Genomic DNA, 21,343 nt, shown 5'->3' with positions numbered 1-21,343 from the left:
TGTCACACAGCTAATCAATATTGGCACTAGGACTTGAACCTAGATCCCTTGACTCCAAGGTCAGTAGACTTATGAGTTGATTTATGACTAAACTGTCTGTTTCTCCCAGGACTAAGCATAGAGCTCTTCACATAACAGTTGCTTAGTAAATGTTTATTTAATTTAATTCAACTCATTCATGCTTGGTTATCTCTTTCTCTAAAGCTCCTCATTGGGCAGCTATCCTCATTGTGAGCATGGGTAAGTTTCAGCTTTTTCTTTTGGGAGATATTTTCCTATCTGTGAAATGGGCGGAGGATCAGTATGAGGCAATTCATCCCAAAGCCAGAACCCCTCTACAAATATTCCCTTCTCCACTCACCCTTGGAGAGAGCCAGGACTTGGGGGAGGGTTATGAATTTAGGGCCCCTAGGATGGGTTAGCCCCTGGTTTCTCCTTTTCAGGGTAGAGGACCAGGGCCCACTGGGACAAGCAGAGGACTTCTATCTCTATTCCTACAGTATGTTCATGGGGCTAGAAGGAGATTCCCCAAGCCACCAAGACTTCAATTCAATTCAACAAATATTTATTTAATGTGTAGGGCTCAGTATTGGAATCCAGGGAAGATACAAAGGAAAAAGCAACACAGTCCTTCTCAAAGAGCTGACAACAAAGAGCTATCGGGGACAGGACATAAGTATGATGTGAGGTATATTATGATTGGAACAAATGAGGAATCCAGCCAAGGCACTCTAAGAAAATTTGTGAGGGGAGAATTCTCTATTAGCTGGGAGGATCAGGGAAGGCTTCATTGGGGGGGGTTAAGCCTTGAAGGTAGGGAGAGACATCAATATATTGTAGCAGATGCATGAATACACCCAGGCAGGCAGGAAAGGGTAGGATGAGATCAGGAAATAACTAATGGTCCTATTTGGTTGACATGCAATTTTTGAAAGGGAACAGAACAAACTGTAGGTTAGAGCCTGCCTGGAGAAGGCTCTAGTGGCTAAAACAAGAAGCTCACCATTTATCCTTGAGCTGATGGAAAGCCACTGAACATTGTGAGCAGGGTAGGGATGAGGGCCTGATCTACTTCACTTTGGGAAGAGTATTTGAAAGTTGGATGAAGGATGGATTTAGGGATGAGTCAGGGAGATCAGTTGGGAAGCTATGATGATGATTGTACTAAGGTACTAATTAGCAATTAGTTAATAGAGGGGAGGGGAAAGTTATGGGAGATTTTGAAGAGAGATAGACTCTAAGCAGATTTGATAATTGGTTTTCAAAGTTTGTTTTCTTAAATCTCATTTGGTTCTTTCAACTCTGGGAGGAAAGTGCTACATTGTCCTCATTTTACAGATGAGGAAATTGAGTCACTTCAGGTGACTTACTGTTGGTCACAGAACTAACAAGCCTTAAAGGGGGAATTTGAACCCAGGTGTCTTCTGACTTTAGGTTCAGTGTTTTCATCCTTATAGCACATTCTCCCCACAGTTCTTCATGCCAATGTTTGAACATGAGACACTGGTAAATGGTGGCATCATTGACAATGAAATTTAATGAGCACTTATTGTCTAATGTATGAAAGGTAGAGAAGCAGTGAGGCTTAGTTGAGAGAGAGTCAGCCTGGAGTCAGGAAGAACTTGAACCCAGGTTCAAGTCCTGCCTCAGACATATAATAGCTATGTGACTCAGAGCAAGAGTACAAATTGCAGAGGGGGTACTGATGTGCACTGAAGGAGGGACTTTATCTACTGAGAGTACCTTATACCAAGGAAATCATAGGCCTGATTTAAAGGCACAATGGGTTAGATATTGGGAATACAAAGCTTATATTCTATGGGGAGATACACATGTAACCACATAAGTGAATACAAGATAATTTGAGGAGTGAGTCCTAAAACCAGGGGATCAGGAAAGACTCTGTCCCTAAGGCAGACCTGAGTTGAGCCTTAAAACATGCTAAAAGATTCGAATAAGCAGAAATTCCAGAAATTCCAGCATAGGCAAAGACATGGAGGCAGAAGATGGCATGAGTTGAGGGAATAGAAAATGGGTCAGTTTGGCTGGATTGTAGAGGTCACGAGAGGGAATAACACAAAACAAGTTAAAAAAGGTATGATGAAGTCACACTTTAAATGCCAAACTCAGGAGTTTGTATTTCATCTTGGAGGCAATAGAATCAGCAAAGATTCTTGAGTAGGGGAGCAATGTGGTAACACCTATGCTTTAGGAATATGATTTTGGCAATTGTGTGTAGGGTGGACTGGAGAGACTTGAAGCAAAGAAACCAATTAGGAGGCTGCTGCCCTAGTCTAGGGACAGATGAAGAGGACTGGGATGGTGGCTGTGAATGGAGAAAAGGGGATGGAGGTGAGAAATGTTTTAGATAAAGGGTCAACAATACTTGGCAAGTGATTAGAGATGGAGATGTTGAGTGAAGAGTTGAAGATGACTCCATGAACATGAATCTGGGAGACTGCAAGGATAGTGATGTTCTCAACAGAAATACAGGTGATTAGAGGAGAGATGGGTTTAGAAAGAATGAGTTCTGTGTTGGAGATATAAGTCACAGAGACGCCTGAGGGACACCTAGTGAAGCTGTTTGGGCCGACAGCTCAGGAGTGTTGTCAATGCTGGATGTGTAGACTAAGTCTGAACAGAGAGATAATGAGTTTTACTTCAAAGGAAATCTTCCTGTGGAGGCTGGCTAGCCACCTGTCAGGGACATCTTAGAAGGACATCTTATTCAGGCAGTGGCTGGACTAGATACATTCTGAGGTGCCTTCCACCTCTGATTCTGTGACTGTCCCCTTTCTCGTTGGGGACATTGCTTACTTTGATGCAGCTGAATTAGCTTCTTGGGTTATCATGTGATCCCAAGAGAAGTGAACTAAAAAGGGAATTGTGGATAGAAAAGAGATATGATACAGCCTTGAGTTTGGAGGGCCATCCACAGTTAGGGAGTGGGATATAGATGATTGACACAGAAAAGACTGAAACTGTGACAACCGATGGTCAGAAGAAAATGGCTCAAGGTTAGGGCAAATCCTTCTCTGGGCCTCGGTTTCCTAGTCTGTAAAGTGAGAGTTGGACTAGATGAATGCTTTTAGCTCAAAGTTCCTTTTTTCCTGGGGGTCCTGTTCGGAGGAAAGAGGAAATGGAAGACACAGGACAAGTGAATCCCCACACTCCTCCATCTCTCTCTACCGATGTGTGGGGGGGTGAGGGGTCAAAGAAAAAGGAATGGTTAGGACTCTGAGCAGACAGAGTCACATTAAAGATCACAGATCAACCCTTTTTAGAGGCAATACATGGGAAATAGGACAACCCTGGAGACCCCTATTTTGGCTCTGCCTGAAAACAAGACATTCATTAAATGTTAAATGGAGGCTTGTCTTCCCTTCTCCCATTGGGAGTTAAGCAGCTGTTTGCAAGGTTAATAGCTATGGCCTAGACTGTGTTTGTAGAACTGGAGGGGATGGGAAATTAGCTTTTCAATGTCTTAGGAAACAAAATGCTCCCCAGTGGACAAAGAGGAAGCAGCCAGATGGGGAAAGAGTTTGTCTTAATTTGCTGGCTTAGGAAAGAATCTTCATCTGTTGATCTAATAACTCTGGGTATGAAGTCGCTGCTCCTTCCTCTACCCCTCCCAAAGTCCTGACACAGTAAACCTGTGTGGGGTTAAGGGGTGGAGGGAAGAGAGGAGAGGCCCAAGTGTTTGAAGGAGGAGGTACAGAAGCTTATGTCCAGAGTTTGAAGAGCCCAGGTCTGCAATGTTTTTCAAGACAATATTTGAAAGGTATTTAGTGGGTTTTTTTTTAATGGGGGGAGATGAAAGGGAGGTAAAGCCTAGGCTTGTGTGTTTGGAAGGTAGGTCTTTGGTGTTGGGGATGAGGTGAAGACTACATTTGTAATGAGGGTTTTTTTTTTCCAGAGGAGCAGAAGTCCAGATCTCTCCTATTTGGTAGGCAATATTTTGGTAGGGCAGATTCTGGGTTTGCAGTGTTTGGGGTCATAGGTCTGAAATATTTGGGAGAACCATACAGGTTCCTAAAGAGTGGATGGCTCTCTCTCAAGTTTGAGGAGTCCTCTATCAGCCTTGGTGTTTTCTTTCTCGGAGAGCAAGTCAACTAGCATTTATTAAGCACCTACTATATGCAGGCACTGCTCCCACCACAAGGTAACTCTGAACTCAGAGAACTGAAGGTTGGATTTTCCATTAGACAGAAGGAAAGTTGTTTGGACTGTTCAGGCTCCAGCTCCTGGGAGTCCATTTTGTGTTTTACATTTTCTGTTGGGTGAAATAAAAGATGTCCTGTATCTGATTTTACCCATATTAACAGAAGCCCAAATATGCAATATGCAGGTGTTCTTAGGGAAAAAAAAACCCAGTAGATGGGGCCAAAGAGAGATTTTTTGAGGAAGCCCTGAGATGAGACCCTATCCATGTAAACTTCGAGGCTGGGTTCTGAGCCATGGATTACAGCTGTAAAAGTGACAGGACCCATCAATGTGGTTTCACTGCTTTGATTTGAAATAATTTGAATAAGTATTTGGATAATTTGAAAGTCTCTTACATATAAAACTTTAAATATAGCTACAGAATCACAGAATTATAAGGAATTTCTAGTGTCATAAGAGATCTTCTTTACTGGCTCATCATCCTCAGTAGTATGCCACTGAACTGTGGCTGTTTGCCAAGGTTCTGTCCTGGGCCCTCCTCTCTTCTCTATCTAGCCTTGCCCTTGGTAATCTCACCAGCTACCAGGAATTTAATAATTACCTCTATGAAAATGACTGACAGATCAATATATTTAGCCCCAGTCTCTCTCCTGAGCTAGAATAGCGCGTCACTATTAGACAAACTATATGCCTCAGAGATATCATAAACCCATGCCTAACACTGAACCCACTGTCTTTTCTCTTAAACCTAGCCTCAGTTTCCTCACTTCTGTAGAAGGTACCAGTGTCTCAATTTCACAATTTTGGCACTACCCTGGACTCCTTAGTCTCCCTCACCCTACATATCCAATCAGTTGCCAAATCTTGACATTTCTACATTCCTCACACTTCTCCCATATGGCCCTATCTCTCTACTCACCCTTGTTCAAGTTGTCACCACTTATTGCGACAGTCTTCTAGTTGGCCTCCTTATCTCAAATCTCTCCCCATTCCAGTCCATCCCACACACTGATTACACAATCATTTTAAGCATGGATCTGACCCTGTGACTCCCTTACTCAATTAGATTGCTTTCCTATTTGGAATTAAATAGAAATACTGTTCAGTTTTTAGCCCCAAACATATTTATCCCACTGGATATTACTCCTTCTCATGCTCTGTCATCTAGCCAAATTGGCCGTTTCTTACCTTGGGGCCTTTGCATTGGCCATCATCCCATGCACTCCCTCCTTACCTATGCCTCATAAAGTATTTTTCCTTTAAGATGCAGCTCAAATACTGTCTTCTGTGTGAAAACTTTCCTGGATTCCATGCTAGTATCCCCCCTCCCAAGCTTCCTTGCACTGAACTTTGTATATGTTTGCATTTACTCACTTCATACTAATACTGTATTTTTATATACAGTTGTCTGCTCTGTTAGAATGTAAGCTCCTTGTGAATAGGTGTTGTTTCATCCTTTCGACTTGTATTCCCAGGGTCTATCACAGTAGGTGTTTAAAAAATACTTATTGAGGGGCAGCTAGGTGGTGCAGTGGATGGAACAATGGGCCTGGATTCAGGAGAACCTGAGTTCAAATCTGGCCTCAGACACATAACGCTTACTAGCTGTGTGACCCTGGGTAAGTCACTTAACCCCACTGCCTAGCCAAAAAAAAAAAAGTCAATAGTTGTTCTCCTTTGGGGCCGCTAGGTGGCACAGTGGATAAAGCACCGGCCCTGAAGTCAGGAAGACCTGAGTTCAAATCTGACCTCAGACCAAACACTTCACAGTTACTAGCTGTGTGACGCTGGGCAAGTCACTTAACCCCAATTGCCTAAAAAAAAAACCAACCAAAAACTTGTTGACTGATCTCAGCAGCCATGTATTCCAACCTCTACCTGAACAAGGACTTCTTCTGTAACACCCACAAGTGGTCATCCAGTCTTTGTTTGAAGACCTCTCATAAGAGGAAACCTATTATCATTCCAAGCACCTATTGGTTTTTTTAAGGTGGCACAGTTAAATGTTTCCTCATATTGAACTGAAATTTGAACTCCTGAACCTTCTACACATGCTCTTAGTTCTGCCCTCTAGGGGTAAGCAGAAAAGAATCTAAGCTCTCCTTCACATGATGATAGCCCTTTATATGTTTGACAGAAGCTATCATGTCATCCTTTAAGACTGCCTTTTTTCCAGATTAAACTTCCTTAGAGCCTTCACCAGGTCTTTGTATGGGATGATCTCAGTCGGCATCCTAATCATTCTCCAGCTTTCAGGATTCCTCCAAAAATGTGATACCAAGAACTAACCCCAATACTCTAGATATAGTCAGACTAGGGCAGACTATGGACCAGGGGTGAGGAACTTGAGGCCACTTGTGGCCTTCTAGGTCCTTAGGTGTGGCCTTTTGACTGAGTACAAGTTTAACGGAATGAATCCTTTTATTAAGGGGATTTGTCCTGTGATGTCTTGATTCAATCAAATGGCCACACTTGAGGACCTAGGGGGCCACAGGTGGCCTTGAGGCTACAGGTTCCCCACCTCTGGTATAAACCATCGCCTCCATATTCCAGGAAATTAAGCCTCTCTCAATGCAGCTCCAGGTCACACTTTTTTTTTTTGATGCCATCCACACCGTTGCCTCATAAGCTTGAAGTACACTAAAACTCTCAGATCATTTTGAGATAAACTGCTGCCTAGTAACCACTCCTTAATTTTGTACTTGTGAATTTTACTTTAATCCTTATTCATTTTCATGTTGTTAGGCTTTGTCTGACAGTCTCACCCAAGATCTTCTTGGATCCTAATTTCGTCACTGTGTGTTCGTTAACCCTCCCAGCTTTGTGTCATCTACCAATCTGCTAAGCATGCTCTCTAGGACTCTATCCAAGTCACTGATAACAATGTAATTTACATAGCACCAGGCCCCAATGGGACATTTTACTGACGACCTCCTTCCAAGCTGACGCCAACCCATGTGTGGTGGTGGAATTAGTGTGGCCGGGGACACAGCACTGATCATCGTAGATGTCAGCAGGTGTGCTGAGGCAATCCAACAGACCCCAAGGCCATTGTTCTGCCTAGGTGTCAGTGTCTTCCAGCTTGGGGAAAGAGGAAAAATGGCGCCCACAAGGTAGACGCGACATGAGTATAAACCCTCGATTCCCTCGGCCCTATGAGGTGAAAAGGAGGAGAGGAATAAGAGGAAGGGAGAAAGGTGGAAGAGAAAACAAGGTGATGATGATGGGAAGGGAAGAGGAGGGAAAGGAAAAAGAAGAGGAAGGGGGAGAGGGAGAAGGGAGGGGACATGGAGGAAGAGAAAATGAGGAGATAAGGGACGCGTGAAGCAGACGGGAGGTCTGCACTCCTCTACAAACATCCAGACAACTGGGAGAGGGCTGTTTGTTCTCCAGGAGTGCAGGGCAGGTCCAGGTCTCCTCCTGGTTGGGAACCACATGCCAGGTTAAAGCTTCCCTTTCTCTCCCTTCCCCAAAAAACACACACACAACATCATACCACACACATGCAACAGGCATTAAAGAGAAGAGACCACTTTACACCTTAGCAGAATCCACAGCATCATTGAAATGGCCACACACAAGCTGATTTTGGATAAAGAGCAATGACTCCTTCAACGGCCCTGGAGGACTAGGGTGTGTTCAAGGTTTACAGAATCCCTGATGGCCAAACTCCCACCCCAGCCCCCTCCTCAGTGGCAGGAATCCAACATCTTGCAGCTGGGTCCTCTTTCTCCTCGAGGACCAGCGCTAAAGTCCTGACGTTGGGTGGGGAAAGGCAGCCTCCAAACCAGGCCCCTGGCCTCTGGCAGATGGCTGATGGCAATGTCAGGGTCACCGATAGGGGAGTGGCTGGTAGAATTTGTTGGGGATAGCCTCAGTTTCCTCTCCTCAAGACCAGGGGCACCCCTAGCAACCATCTTTCTCAGCATGGAATCTTTGACCCCCTGGCCCTCCCCCCAGATAGGACAGAGGGACAGACATGTCATGGGTCTGCAGGAAGACAAAGCCTTTTTATTACCTAATGGGCCCTGGTGGGATGGCAGCAAGGACCTTTTGGCTGCAGTCCTGGTCCCTTCATTCCCCAGGGAGAGTTTTCTCTGGTACAAAAGGGGGGTATTTACAATGGCGAGGGTGAGTCAGGATGTGTGGGAGGGGCCTTGGAGGGGAAAATGTGCAACCATTTTCCATGTGAAACAAGAATTTTGTGCTTTGTCTTGTATAGATTTGCTTAGAATAAGTATTGTTAAAAAGGCTTTTCTTCCTCAGGAAAAGATTTACAAAACAAACACCAGCTGGGACCACTCTCCAGCAAAGGGTGTCCCGATATGAATCCAAACAGCACGCTATTTAATTCCCCAATCAAACATTGGAAAAAAGACTATCAGCGCTAACACAGCTACATATAAAATCTCCAGCTAATGGGAAGCCTATGTACCAACCTCTCAAACAGGTAAGATATATACACAGAGCTGGGCGTATTAACAAACAGAATGGTACAAAATAGTAAAGAAGGCAACTCTTCTGCGTGCAGGCCCTCGGTGTCTCTCATTTGAAGTTGGCGTAATCTGAGAAGGCGTCGATGTACTCCTGCACTACTTTGTAGCAGAACTCGTACTGTTCCTGAGGAGAAGGAGAAGCAAACACCAAGGTGACTGCAGAGGAAATGAAAAGAAGGCATCAGATTCCCCTCTTGGCCCATCTCTACCCATCAAGCAGATGCAATCTTCAAAGGCAAATAGCCTGGAGAGAAGAGAAGCGCTGGCCTGGCCCTTCCCAAGGCCAGAAAGCACAGCCACATGTACACTGGGGACTGGACAGGGAGACAGATGAGATGAGTCAGTTTGACTAGAATGATGAGGAGCCGGCACACGAGCTCAGAACTCACAGCCAAGGCTATGAGGGTCCACTGGAGCCTAAACTTAATGATAATAATAATGATAAAAAAACTCATTCCCTTTTTTCCAGCCTCATTGTATTGTTTCCTATATCAGGTCTTCTCCCTGACAGACTCTGGAGGGTTTAGATTTTGAGACCAGAAAACCCTCCTCATAAGGTGACCAGGCTGGCAAAGCGTCTGAGGTGACTAGGGAGGAAAAATCGGAGCCCCTGGAACACATCTTCAGCTCCTCTGGGCTAGCCTGGGTCTGCTGGGTTTCTGATACCAAAGGAAACAGAGGCCACACCATTTGAAGTGACCTTTAAATCAAGAGAGAACATAATCAGTTCCTGAAAATAGTGGATTCTTTTGCTGTTGACCAACCCAGTCTGCTGCTGGGGCCTGGAGCCTGGGGCCTGGGGCCTGGGGCCTGGAGGCTGGGGATGGAGAAACCCATGCTGTGAGCAGACATGCTGCTGACTAGTTTTTTCCCACTGGCCGTGATGTTTCTCTGGTCTCCTGGCTGAGGCCGTCAGGGAGTGCTCCCCTACACTCTTCCAGTGATGCTAGGTGCAAAGATACAGTCTGGACATACCAGTGTCTGGACCATGTGGGGCCTCTGTAACCTCAGGCTCTTCACTGTCTGGAAGACATCCAAGATACCCTCGGCTTTCACCCTCTCCAGGACTGTGCTCAGAGCACAGAAGGTGCCTGTTCTTCCTGCACCGGCACTGAAAGGCACAGACAAAGAGAGAGAGACCCGCCCGAGAGATAATTAAGATTCCCACAACACCCCTGGCTAGGAGCAGTCATTAGGAGGGGAGAAGCCTGAGTACTTCTGTCCTCAGCCCTACAATGTTTAGGAACTGGGATGGTTAGGCTGGAAAAGAGAAAACTTGGGGGGACAAGCTCACTGTCTTCAAGAATCAGAAGGGCTGTCCTGTGGAAGAGGGGTACGTTTGTTTTCTTTGGCTTCAGAATGGGTGAAAGATATCAAAAGTCAGAATTAGACTTAATGCGAAGAAAAACTTTCTAAAAATTAGAGCCGTCCAAAAGAGGAAGGGGCTGTCTCATGAGACAGCGAGGTCCCTGGCGCCTGAGCTGTTTAAATTGAGGATGGATGGCCACATCCCTTAATAAAAGGATTTGTTCTGTAAAAGTTGGACTCAGTCAAAAGGCCACACCCAAGGACCTAGAAGGCCACAAGTGGCCTGGAGGCCAAAGTTTCTCCACCCCTGCCCTCGTCTGTGCCCTGGTTCCTCTGAGAGCCCCAAGAGGGCTTTCTTTCTTCCAAGTCCTGGCCTCTGATCAATGCTGTATCCCCATCACACAACAACACTGAGTGGTGCACAATCTGGGCCTGCTACCACCTCACTGGAGGCTGTGTGGCGCAGTGAAGAGAGTGCAGGACTTAAACTTAGGAAGACTGGAGGCTATATCCCAGAGCCATCTCTAAGCCTGTTTCCTCCCCTGTAAAATGGGATGAATCATGGCACTAACCCACAGGGTTGCTGTGAGGAGCCAAGGAGATGATGGAGGTAAAGCCTCCTCTCTCATCTGACTGCTCTTGCTCCCCAGCCTCAGGGGGCTGGTCTGGGGGATGTGGGGTGGTAAGGAGTGGGGTGGGGTGCGGCTAAGGGAGGGGCTGGCAGTACCTGCAGTGGACCGTGATGGGGTGGTTTCCCGACTGCTGCTGCTGCTTCTGCACGGCCGCGATGATGTTGATCATGCCCTTGCCATCACTGGGGATCCCCACTTCGGGCCAGCCGTGGAAGTGGAACTGTCGAATCTGCCGGGTCTTGTTTTCCTTTGAGAAGAGCACGAGCCGGGTAAGGGGAAGGCTCAAGGCAGAGGGGACATTTCCGCCCCTTCCTGCCTCTCCTCTTGCTCTCTCACACCACCCAGCCCCTTACCCTGGTGTTGGCCACGAGCAGGTCTCGGACGGTGTAGCTCTCACACTCCTCCTCCTTCTTGAGCTCCACGGTGATGTCCCCGTAGGACACTGAGCCATCGGATGGCCAGTACTGGGCACACTTCTCCTGGGGACACAAGGGACATCAGCACAGAAGAAGGAAGCAATCTGGCTTCCAGAATGCCTGGACTGGCATTTCTGAGAACTGGGCTCTTATCCTGGCTTTGCCACCGACTTGCTGGGTGACCCTAGACAAGTCTCTTCCCCTTGCCATGCCTTAGTTTCCTCCTTGACAAAACAACTGAATCATATTATATAATCATTTAGTTCCCTTCTCTTATTGTAGTGGAAACTCAACGTGGTTATTAGTTTGTTTAAAGTTGGGTGGTTAGAGACAGTGTGATGTAGCAGGAAACAGCATGAGAGATCTGAGTGTGGATATAGGATTGGAAGTTAATTGTAGGACCCTGGATAAGTCATTTAAACTTGGAGCTTCAGTTTCTTTATCTGTAAAATGGGAACAGTAATGTTCACTACCCAAATCACAGGGCTGCTATGAGCAAAGCCCTTTGTGAACCTTAAAGTGCTATAGCAATGTAGACTGTTATTATTTTAAAACTGGTCTAGCAAAGTTCCTCTGGAGGTGAAAAGACCAATCTGTAAAACACTCTGACAATCCAGATACAGGTAGAGCTGGTAGTTGGACTAGACCAACTGAAACTGGAGTTTGAAAGGAGGGAGGTGCTGTGTGTTCTGAGTGCTGTGATGAGGATACCCAGGAGGGCTGGGTCCCAGGCATGTTTAGCCTGAGACACAAGTAAAGAAGCCAAGTTTTCTTTTCATAAGGAGTGAGACTAATGCAAGGTTGCCTACCATGCTTAGGAATTCTAGAAACATGACTAGGCAAGCTCAGATTGGGGTGTGACGTGTATGTGTTTGGGCATGTCTGTAATGTGTTCTTGAGTAACCACAGCAGCATGTTTCCCCTCTACCCCTTCTCAGTATTTCCTTAAGGATATCTGGGCTATCCTAAAGCAGCTCTCTTTTTTTCTCTTTTTTAAAATTAAGATTTTATTGATGTCTTTTTATTTTTTAAAAACAGTCATTTTTTTTGCCCCTCCTTCCCTCTTACCTAATGAATCTTCCCCAGTAACAAAGAAAAAACAATTAGGCACAGTCCATAACTGTGACTGCATCTGTACTACACAACATTCTGCACCCACACTCCCCCCCCCATCCAAGGAAAGAAGGAACATTTTCTTATCTCTTTTCCAGGGCCAAGATTAGTCAAAATTGAACAGCAATCTGGCTGCATTTTAGTGTTTTTTTCAGTATGCATTGTTTTCCTGTACCTCCTCTATTCTTCAATCTCAACATCATCAAGTCTTCCCCTCCTTTCCCCTGGTATCCCTTCTCCTGCCTAAGGTCAATCCCCTACTTGTGCCTTTGATCCTATCTCCCACCTTCCACTTCCTCTTCTAGGACTTGTGACCAGCAATTGCCTGACTCTCTCTCATGTGCCTTCCACAACGTCTTCCTTTCTACCAGCTTCCTTCTATTTATCAACATGCTCAATCACATCTCCTCAATTTTAAAAAGCCTTCTCCTTCATCCTTCCAACCCATGTAGTTACTACTGTCTCATCTTACCCTCCTCCACTTTGACTGCAACCTTCTTGAGAAAGTCGTCCATACCCAATGTGCCCATTACCATTTGTTGACCTCTTGAAATCTGTTTTCTGCCTTTCTCTTCAAGGCCCCTAATGATCTCCTAATTGCCCAACTCAGTGGCCTTTTAAAAATCTTTAATCTCACAGACCTTTGACATTGCTGGCCACTTCTCCCCCACTGGATGGTCTAGCTTCTTCTGGCTTTATGGATGCCACATTCCTGCCTCTCCTCTGATTTCTCAGACTGCTCCTGTTCTGTCTCCTTGTCCTGTTCCTGACCCTCAAAGACAGAGTTTCCTCAGGTTTTGTCCATGAGTCTCTTCTTCCTTTATACTTTTTATTAAGCATATCTTTTTGTTACTTCTCATTTTCCTTTCCAATTTATCTTTCCCCTCTGACTAATAATACTAATTTGGTAATAGGTGACATTTATATATAGCATTTAAAATTTTGCAAAGTGCTTCACACACAATATCTCATTTAAACCTTACAACAACCTTGGGATGAATGTTTTCCATATCATCACTCATTTTCTGGATGAGGAGATAAGGCCCAAGTGGCTTGCCCAGGGTCTTCCTGAATTCAAGCCCAGAAGACTCTCCATTATGTTCTGAATCAAATCTATCAATCACACATATATGCCACATGCCAGAAAGACAAAACAAAACTGTCCCTTTCCTCAATGAACTTATATTCTAATGGGGAAAACAATGGGTACTAACATGAATATACAAAAAACATACAAAGACATGATCTTATAAAGTATCCAACATTAGATTTTGAGCTCCTTGACAGCAGGGACTGTCTCTGCCTTTCTTTGTACCCCCAGGGCTCAGTACAGGGCCTGCACACAAAGTGGGTCATTATCTACTAGGTGCCAAGCACTGTGCTAAATGCTTGTTGACTGGGTGACCTTGGATGGACTGTAGGTAGGGTGGGTAGAGGGACACAATGTCCCTATTGAGGGTGTCCTCAAAGTCTGAATGCAGGCTTTAAGCTATGTAAGCTTAAAAGACTTGGGATAACTTGCATTTGGTAATACCTTGTATGGTAGAAAAGCCAGTGGAATTTATAGAGTAGGGGAGAGACACAGTCAGGAGAGACCTGTACTTTAGCCCCTCTATGGAGAACAGATGAGAGTGGAGAGAGACTTGAGAGACTTGACACTTCCAATGAGGAAGCATCCCTGAGAGCTAGGAAAGAAGGGGCATATTGGAAAATTTGTCCTAACTCATCCAGGAGTGCAAATTGGGACTCAGTTGAGTGGGACAACTAAGGAGAATGGAGCTCTTATGGCATTGGCAGAGTTCTTTTTGTTTTTAGAGACTCTTGGGACCCAATGCAGTATTAAAAAACAGAAGGAATGAAAAGTCACAGCCTCTTTGATCCTGGAGGTGGAGGCACTCTGTACAGGCGTCTTTGTCTGGCTCTGCTGTTAGGGCAGCTAGAGCTTCATCTTCTGGAGAGAAGTTAGAGCGCCTAGTCTAGAAACATCCTGGCCCTGAAGGTAAAGAACTGTCAGCAACACTGTCAGCCTCTCTTCTAGTCCTGATGCTCAAGAACTCTTATTTCCTCCTGTAACTGCCTTATGGACTGAGCTGAGGAGCAATGAAGGTAGAGCCCGGCTGTGAAAAACTGGGACGAGCAATAATCAATGGGAGGAGTCACGGTGGTGACTCTCCATGACCTTGTCACCCTAGCGTCTTAGTACTGTGAGTCACGGGATGGTACAATCTCCCCTGGAATGGGGTGGGGGCAGAAGAGAGTCTACCAGAAAGGGACTTTTGTTGATTTCCAATGGGTTTTGTTAAGTGTTCTGTCTGTATTCTTCATAGCATTAGTCAGACCTGCTCTATATTGGATGTCTTGTCAAACTAACTAATCCTAAGGAAAGTTGACAGTCACCCTTGGGGGAAGTGGCAGATACTGTAGTTACATGTTATCTGGGTGGGGGCAGATGGTCAGATAAAATTGAGGAGGTCTCCCAAGTGACCCAGACCCTAGTATTTGGAGAGAGTCTCTGATGTAAAAGTTACATGTCGAATTGTTTCTTATCCCCAAATAGCGTCTAAGTGAGACTAATGCTACTGCAAACCCTGTTCTGGGATTTGGGGATCCTCTGTTCCATTCTGGGAGATACTACTACTCTCCCAGGTGTCCTCCGGACCATAGAAGAGCTATGTGTCCATTCTTCTAGAATGCCTTTGTCCCTTCATCGCCAGGATGTTCTGCTGCCCTACCCTCTCCAACTTACCTGACCTCTCTCCTCCAGCTCAGTCAGCATTACGATAGAACAAGATTTCCACTCCCAGATCATCCGCCAGAAATCTTCAATGGTGTGCACGAGAGGACCCTGGCTGGCGATGTAAGAGTCCTTTTGTCTGTAGCCCTTTGAGGGTCAGATGGGGGAGAGGAGATGGGCCAGTTAGGGGTAGAAAATATGTGTCTATCTGGGGGTAAAGGACATCGGTCGACGGTGGGGTATGGGTGTGTACACTGGTGTTTCCTGCAGAAGCTCTCCCCTGAATGACACTAAAAGACTCTGATCCAGTAGGGCCTGGGGAAACAGTCCCCACAGCCAAAGAGGTGGCAGGTTTTAGAAGAGAGGAGCTCCTTCTTCACCTTTTTTAGGTGCCTGCCCTAAGCACATTCCCAAAACTTCCCTATCCCAAGCGGGGAAGTGCTTCTATTTCTCTCATTTCTGAAGGGGCCTGATAGGGGATATGGGGTGGGGCAAGGCCTCTGGCAGGATGTCTCTCACTTCAGGGTCCGAGGAGGATGCAGTTCAGTCAAGGCCCTGCCAGACAAAGGGGAAGGATGCCTGCGGCTCTATCCACAGAAGTGACTAAAGGTGGGACACTGGAGAGTGGCCCAAAGGAGATAAAGCCACACTGCTTACATCAATGAAGGAAGCATTCACATAGTCAGTGTTTTCCTCGCCCCTCTTGACGGGGATGATGACTCTGTTGAATTCATCTGTAACAAAGAACAGAGACTTTGCTGCTAGCAGGACCCCAGTCCTGACTTTCACCTTAGGGCCCTCCTGCTGGCTTTGGGGCTAGGCACAGCATCATTACTTGGGTACCTCACCCAGCAGTGGGGCAGGGGGCTGGAAGAAGGGATGGGGGGAGTGAGAGGAAGAAGCTTTTGCTTTAAAAGCTCTTTCTTTTTAGAACTTATCAAATAGGGGGCGGGGGTGGGGTGAACAGAAGGACATCTGCTCTAGTCCACTCAACTTCTCATCAGTCAAGGTCTGGATCAGGGAGGCCTCTGGGAGGGGGATGGTGCTGCTCTTACATGGAATGATCTGCAGGACCCGGTTCTTCTTCATGTTGGCAGGCAGGTTTCCTGTCCTCATCTTGTCATTTTGGATTTTGATTGATGTTAACTTCTACATTGGGCAGGGGATGGGGAGAGTCTTTGGATCAAGTAGTTCATAGTCTCTAGGATTCTCCATCAGAAGCCAGTATTTCTGCTTACTCATTTGGGTTCACCTGTGTCTCCCTTCAGCCCCTTTCCCTCACCCCTAGTCAAAAAGTTGATTGGAAATAATGTGTGTGTGTGTGTGTATATGTGTGTGTGTGTGTGTGTGTGTGTGTGTGTGTGTGTGTGTGTAAGGAAACTGTGGAGAACAGCAAAGGGTGTTGAGCAGGAGTCTGGAAGCAGGCCCGAGAAAAAAGAAATTAGGGAGTTCCTAGCTCTAAATTCTATTATTGTGGTTTGATTCTTGGCTCTGACTCTCCCTGTGGATTATGGGCCTTAGCTTCTTTATCTATAAAACAAAGTAGATGACTCCTAAAATCCCTTTTCAGCTTCAGATTGATGGTTCGAAGAAATCATGGCTTCCTCCTCAGAAGGTGCCTTCAGTGTGGGTGCTGGGCTCCAGAGGCTCAGGGCAGGATCTCTGGGTCCTGACACACCTTTCTGTGATTCTCACGAGGCAGGAAAGTCTGTATTTTTGTCTCTGTGCCTCTCACACTACCACCCTTTCTTCTTTCCACCTCCCTGCCCTCTCCCCTATTCCCTAGCTCATAGTTCTCTAGACCTAAGGGAGGCACTGGCTGCAAGGGTGGCTAGAGCCCAGCTCTCAGCCTATACTCACTTTAAATTCCTCCTCGAGCCCATTGCTGGTGCTTCCTGGGATTCTGTTGTAGATTTTCTGCAGGTGGGTTTCTAGAGACGTCACTTCCAGCTCCGTGTCTCCATAGAGATAGTGTTCTAGCAATGCTTGATAAATGAAGACGTATTGCATCTAAAGGAACAAGGGAGGCACTCCTCGTGGGTTGACTTCATAGGTCCCTCATGGGTGGTGTCCATTACCCAAACCTGGACTCATGAGCCACTCTCTGGGACTACAGCATCAGGAACTAGTCTATTTGGGGTTCCTGACACAGATCCCTTATACTAGCTAAAGCAGAGTACATACTATCACCAGCCTAAGGTCTGAGGAGGGAGTCACAGACCCACCATTGAGGAATCTCTGGTCTAAGTTAAACATACAAACAGCCATAATAAGAGTGGGTAAATGCAATCATAAAATGGAGGAGCTAATCTGGATTACAGAAGAGGTGGTGTTAATCTGAAAGAACTTCCTTGAGGCAGCTGGTGGCTCAGTGGATAGAGCACTAGACCTGGAGTCTGGAGGGCCTGAGTTCAAATCCAGTCCCTGGTATTTCCTAGCTGTGTGACACTGGGCCAGTCACTTCACTTCTTTCTGCCTTTTCTTCAACCGTAAAACAGGGGATAGTAATAGCATCTTCTTCCCAGGCTGGTTGTGAGGATGCTTTATAAACCTTAAAGTGCCATATAAAATGCTAGCTGTTGCTGTTACTGTTCTGTAGGTGATGGTTTTAGATTTGAGAAAAAGTTCCTAGGTCACAGGATTCAGAGCTGGATGGGACCTTAGAGGCCATCTGGTCTACCTCCTTCATTTTAGAAACGAGCTCCAGAGAGACTGAACCAAGGGCACACAGAGCTGGCAGGAAGGCAGCACAGTGTAGTGGAGACACGAGGGGACTGGGAGTCAGAGGAGGGAGACTTTGGGCAAGGTCTTCTCCGGGCCTCCATTTCCTCATCTATAAAACAAGGGCTTTGCAGTGACTAGATGAGCCCAAGTGCCCTGTGCCTTGGAAGGTCTACAGTTCTGTGAGAGGCTCAGGCTGGGTCACTAGGCTTATGATCGTCACAGAGCTGGGGGAGGACTTCTGTCTCCCAGGCTCAGCTTCTCCGGAGAGCAAAGGGCTGCTGAGTGACAGGAGTGAACTTATAAGGATCACGGGTTTAGTGCTTAAAGAAGCCTCAGAGGTCACCTAGTCAGACACCTCTCACCCCCTCCACTTAACAGATGAGGAAGTTGAAGTTCACAAGGGTTAGTGACTTGTCTAAGGTCACAAAGGTAGACAGAATCAGAGGTGAGATTTGAACCCAGGCCCACCAACTTCAGAGTCCATGCTCTTTCCCTTGTGCCATTTCTTTGGCCTCTTCTTCTCTGTTAGGTTGTACCAGTACCACAGTGGAAGGACATGTAGCTTAAGGCTGGCTAGCTCTTTTCTCCTTGGGCAGTGTCTAGTGTTATTGTCTGTCCCCTTTCCCACCAGCAGAGAAGTGTCTTACATCAGTCTGCACCATCTGGCAGCGCTGGGCACGGATCCGGCTCACGAAGCCATAGACATCCACCTTCCTCTCGGCATGCATCATGTCCAGCATGGCATCGATGACGACAAAGGTGCCTGTGCGCCCCACGCCCGCGCTGAGACCAGACAGGAATGTTATGGGTTGGGAGGCAGCCCTAGGCTGAGTCAGGCGAGGCACCTGAATGCTGGTTCAGAGCAGACTAAACCTAGGGCTCAGAGCCATAGGCTGCCCTGCATTTCCTAACTCTGAGAAAGGTCCATAGGCTGCAAATGTTTGGCCAAGACCAGGCAGGGCCCTGTGGCCACCAAAGCTGGTAGCTTAAATGATATCGAGGACCCTCCCTCTCCCCTCCCCCTTATGCCATGATTCCCCACAATGGCCTCCTCCCCATCAAGGGGGCAGAATTGGGGTGGGGGTAGGGCTTTGTTTGAGATGGCAGCAGAACAGACAGTGAGAGAAGCCAGGACTGACCTGCAGTGCACCACGATCGCTCCTGAATACTGAGGATTACATGTCTTCACCTTCTTCAAGAACTTCAGCATTCCAATGGGGGTGAAGGGTACTCCAAAGTCTGGCCAACTAGTGAAGTGGAACTGAGTGACAAGGCGCTGGGGCTTTTTGTTGGTCACATCTCCAACCTGGGAATGGAGAAGGTACAATGAACTCAAGTTGTCTCTGGGGACTCTGGACAGGGGCTTGGGTTGGGGCTTCTGGTATGGCAGGGCCAATGGAGAGAGAGCTGTGGAAGCTTAGGGTAAGGCCAAGCAGGAAAGATGTCAATGACAATTAGAAAAAGAGGACAGATGTGGTGAGGCCAGGAGATTGGGGATCAGAGAGTGGCCCCAAATACTACAGAGTCCACTCAAAGAACCTCATTAATTCAGGGTTACTAAAGGAAAATGGCTGATTGATTCTGGCTGACCCCTCTTTGTGATGGGAAAAGATTGGCTTTAACATATAGACAGTTTCTGCCTTGGCCTGGCACCATATTCTGGACATACAGTGGTACAGAGAGGTGTCACGGTCATCAGTTTGAAAGCAAGCCTCTTCCAAACACAGAAGCACCTTGGGGAAGCTCTCAAAAATGTCTCTTTCCTTCTGGGGATTATTGAGTCACTGACAAAACCAGAGAAGGGAAAGGAGTCTGTACCTGCTGAATGCAGAATTTCCGGACTGTGTAATCCACCAAAACAGTCACATCTTCTACTGACACACGGATATTTCCATATGTCCAGCAGCCCTGGTCCGGCCAGTACTGGGCACATTTACACTAGAGAGGAAGACACACGCAACCCAGATGAGCTCAGACATGCCTCACTACCAGACACTGAGAAAGGACAAAGGAAAGGGATCCCCCTTCTCCCACATCACTCAGTTATACTTTAAAGTTAAGAACGAACCTCTGACAACAATCTCCTCCTCTTAGATATTTCTCCTCATTTGGTTTTCATTACATTGTTATCTCCTTGCTCTCTTCCTACCAGTCTGACCAAGCTTCTTACTATTTTCCTGAGGCATCTATATCCCAGCCTTACAGTGTGGGAGGTAAGCTGCTTTCAGTAACATTCAACAACTCCAATGTTAGGTGCTGGTCACCAGCTTTTATTAATGTATGACAATGTAAGTCTTCATCTTCCAAATTTTTTTTGTGTTATCATGTGCTCTAGGCATATCTATCAACCTCTTCCTCCTTTTGTTTGTGGACATATTCATCTGTTTATAGCTGCCTTAGAGTGATGGAGCCTATGTTTCATTAGCATTGTACAGGTTCTTTCTATTCATCTTTGAGTTCAGGATACCAGTAACTCTCAACAGATTCAGCTATATTTTACTTTCAGGTCAGGTTACTGTATTATTAGTATTACTTAAACGTTTTACTTTGTTACAAGATACCTCTCATGAAATGGGAGTAATTGTAAATGTCTGTAATGTAAATAAAGCTGAATATAGCAATAAAACTGAAAGTGACCCAAAAAAAGAATTTATGTCTAAATTAACATCTACAATTAATTGTAGCTTCCTCTCCTCTCTCTACCCCCAGGCTCATTTCCTAGCTCTAGGGCTCAGCCCAGGACGGCTCTGGATGGGCAGATTCTTTGACGGGTTCAGATGTTCTTTAAGGGCTCTAAACCATGGAAGTCCTACCCTCTCCACAGTCCAAATATGCCCAATGAAAATGATCCTGTGGTTGTTCTTGTCTGCCTAGGGAAGAACACTGGGAGCTGTCTGAGGAGTAGACTAGGCCAATCTCATTCCTGGCTACATTTTGGCTAAAGTGGGATTCCTGACTCTCCACAAGTCAAGCCACATGAGTGACGCCTAGGAACCAAGCCAATGGCCTTGTCCTTCCAGCTGTGGCATGCTGGGTCTTGGGCTTCCACTCCAGGGTGAGAGAGAAGAGGCTCTAGACCCAACCTCTATCACCTCATTGTCAGGCTGGAGGCTGTCAGTAGATTTCTTTTTTTTTTTTAATTTTATTATTTTTTAAAAAATTTTTTAGGCAATTGGGGTTAAGTGACTTGCCCAAGGTCACACAGCTAGTAAGTGTCAAGTGTTGGGTCTGAGGCCGGATTTGAACTCAGGTCCTCCTGACTTCAGGGCCAGTGCTCTATCCACTGTGCCACCTAGCTGCCCCTGTCAGTAGATTTCTAGGGTACTCTCCTTAACTCCTAATCTGAACCCTCAAGTGGCTCCGAAACAGGAAAGGAAATTATTCGGTTCCTCCCATTTAATGGTGTCCTGGCCTAGAGCAAAGGCAGGGAGCTCTCTCTTCCCTAGGCTCAATGGACCCAAAGAACCTTCTGCTGGACAGTCTGTGAAAGGCACAGTCTTGGAGAAGTATCCTAATAGGAAGACTGAAGAGTCAGACCTGAGTCAGATATTTGGAGAAGCCTCAGCCCAGATGCTGTGACTCTGGTGGAGTCATTTCATTTCTTTAAGCCTCAGTTTATTCATTTATAAGATAGAGATAATACCTACACTACCTCTCTCACAGGGAAGTGCTACATGAACACATGTTTCATGGTTTCTCCACAAGCCTCACACTGGGGGTGATGGGACTGATGTCCTGGTACCGGAGCCCAAGTAT

General features: G+C 46.2%; 1 protein-coding gene across 7 annotated transcripts in view; it reads right to left on the bottom strand.

The window, feature by feature from the left end:
- Window positions 1-8,155: 8,155 nt before the first annotated feature.
- PTPRA (protein tyrosine phosphatase receptor type A) overlaps window positions 8,156-21,343 on the bottom strand; it is a 167,683-nt gene continuing 154,495 nt past the window's right edge. For all 7 annotated transcript variants that reach the window (XM_078148285.1, XM_078148284.1, XM_078148288.1 and 4 more), the window contains 11 exons: window positions 19,406-19,525; window positions 18,727-18,893; window positions 18,235-18,370; window positions 16,724-16,873; window positions 15,919-16,012; window positions 15,521-15,597; window positions 14,876-15,010; window positions 10,954-11,079; window positions 10,696-10,847; window positions 9,636-9,771; window positions 8,156-8,784 (listed from right to left, as the gene is read on the bottom strand). In XM_078148285.1, coding sequence (XP_078004411.1) covers window positions 8,710-8,784; window positions 9,636-9,771; window positions 10,696-10,847; window positions 10,954-11,079; window positions 14,876-15,010; window positions 15,521-15,597; window positions 15,919-16,012; window positions 16,724-16,873; window positions 18,235-18,370; window positions 18,727-18,893; window positions 19,406-19,525 — 1,368 coding nt within the window. In that variant the 3' untranslated portion in view covers window positions 8,156-8,709. The remainder of the gene's footprint in view (window positions 8,785-9,635; window positions 9,772-10,695; window positions 10,848-10,953; window positions 11,080-14,875; window positions 15,011-15,520; window positions 15,598-15,918; window positions 16,013-16,723; window positions 16,874-18,234; window positions 18,371-18,726; window positions 18,894-19,405; window positions 19,526-21,343) is intronic.

Source organism: Phascolarctos cinereus, unplaced genomic scaffold (assembly GCF_003287225.1).
Source record: "Phascolarctos cinereus isolate Bilbo 61053 unplaced genomic scaffold, phaCin_HiC Scaffold_9;HRSCAF=440, whole genome shotgun sequence".
Taxonomy (NCBI): domain Eukaryota; kingdom Metazoa; phylum Chordata; class Mammalia; order Diprotodontia; family Phascolarctidae; genus Phascolarctos; species Phascolarctos cinereus.
The sequence above is the reverse complement of the archived record's forward strand: the minus strand, read 5'-3'. Positions and strand labels throughout refer to the sequence as shown.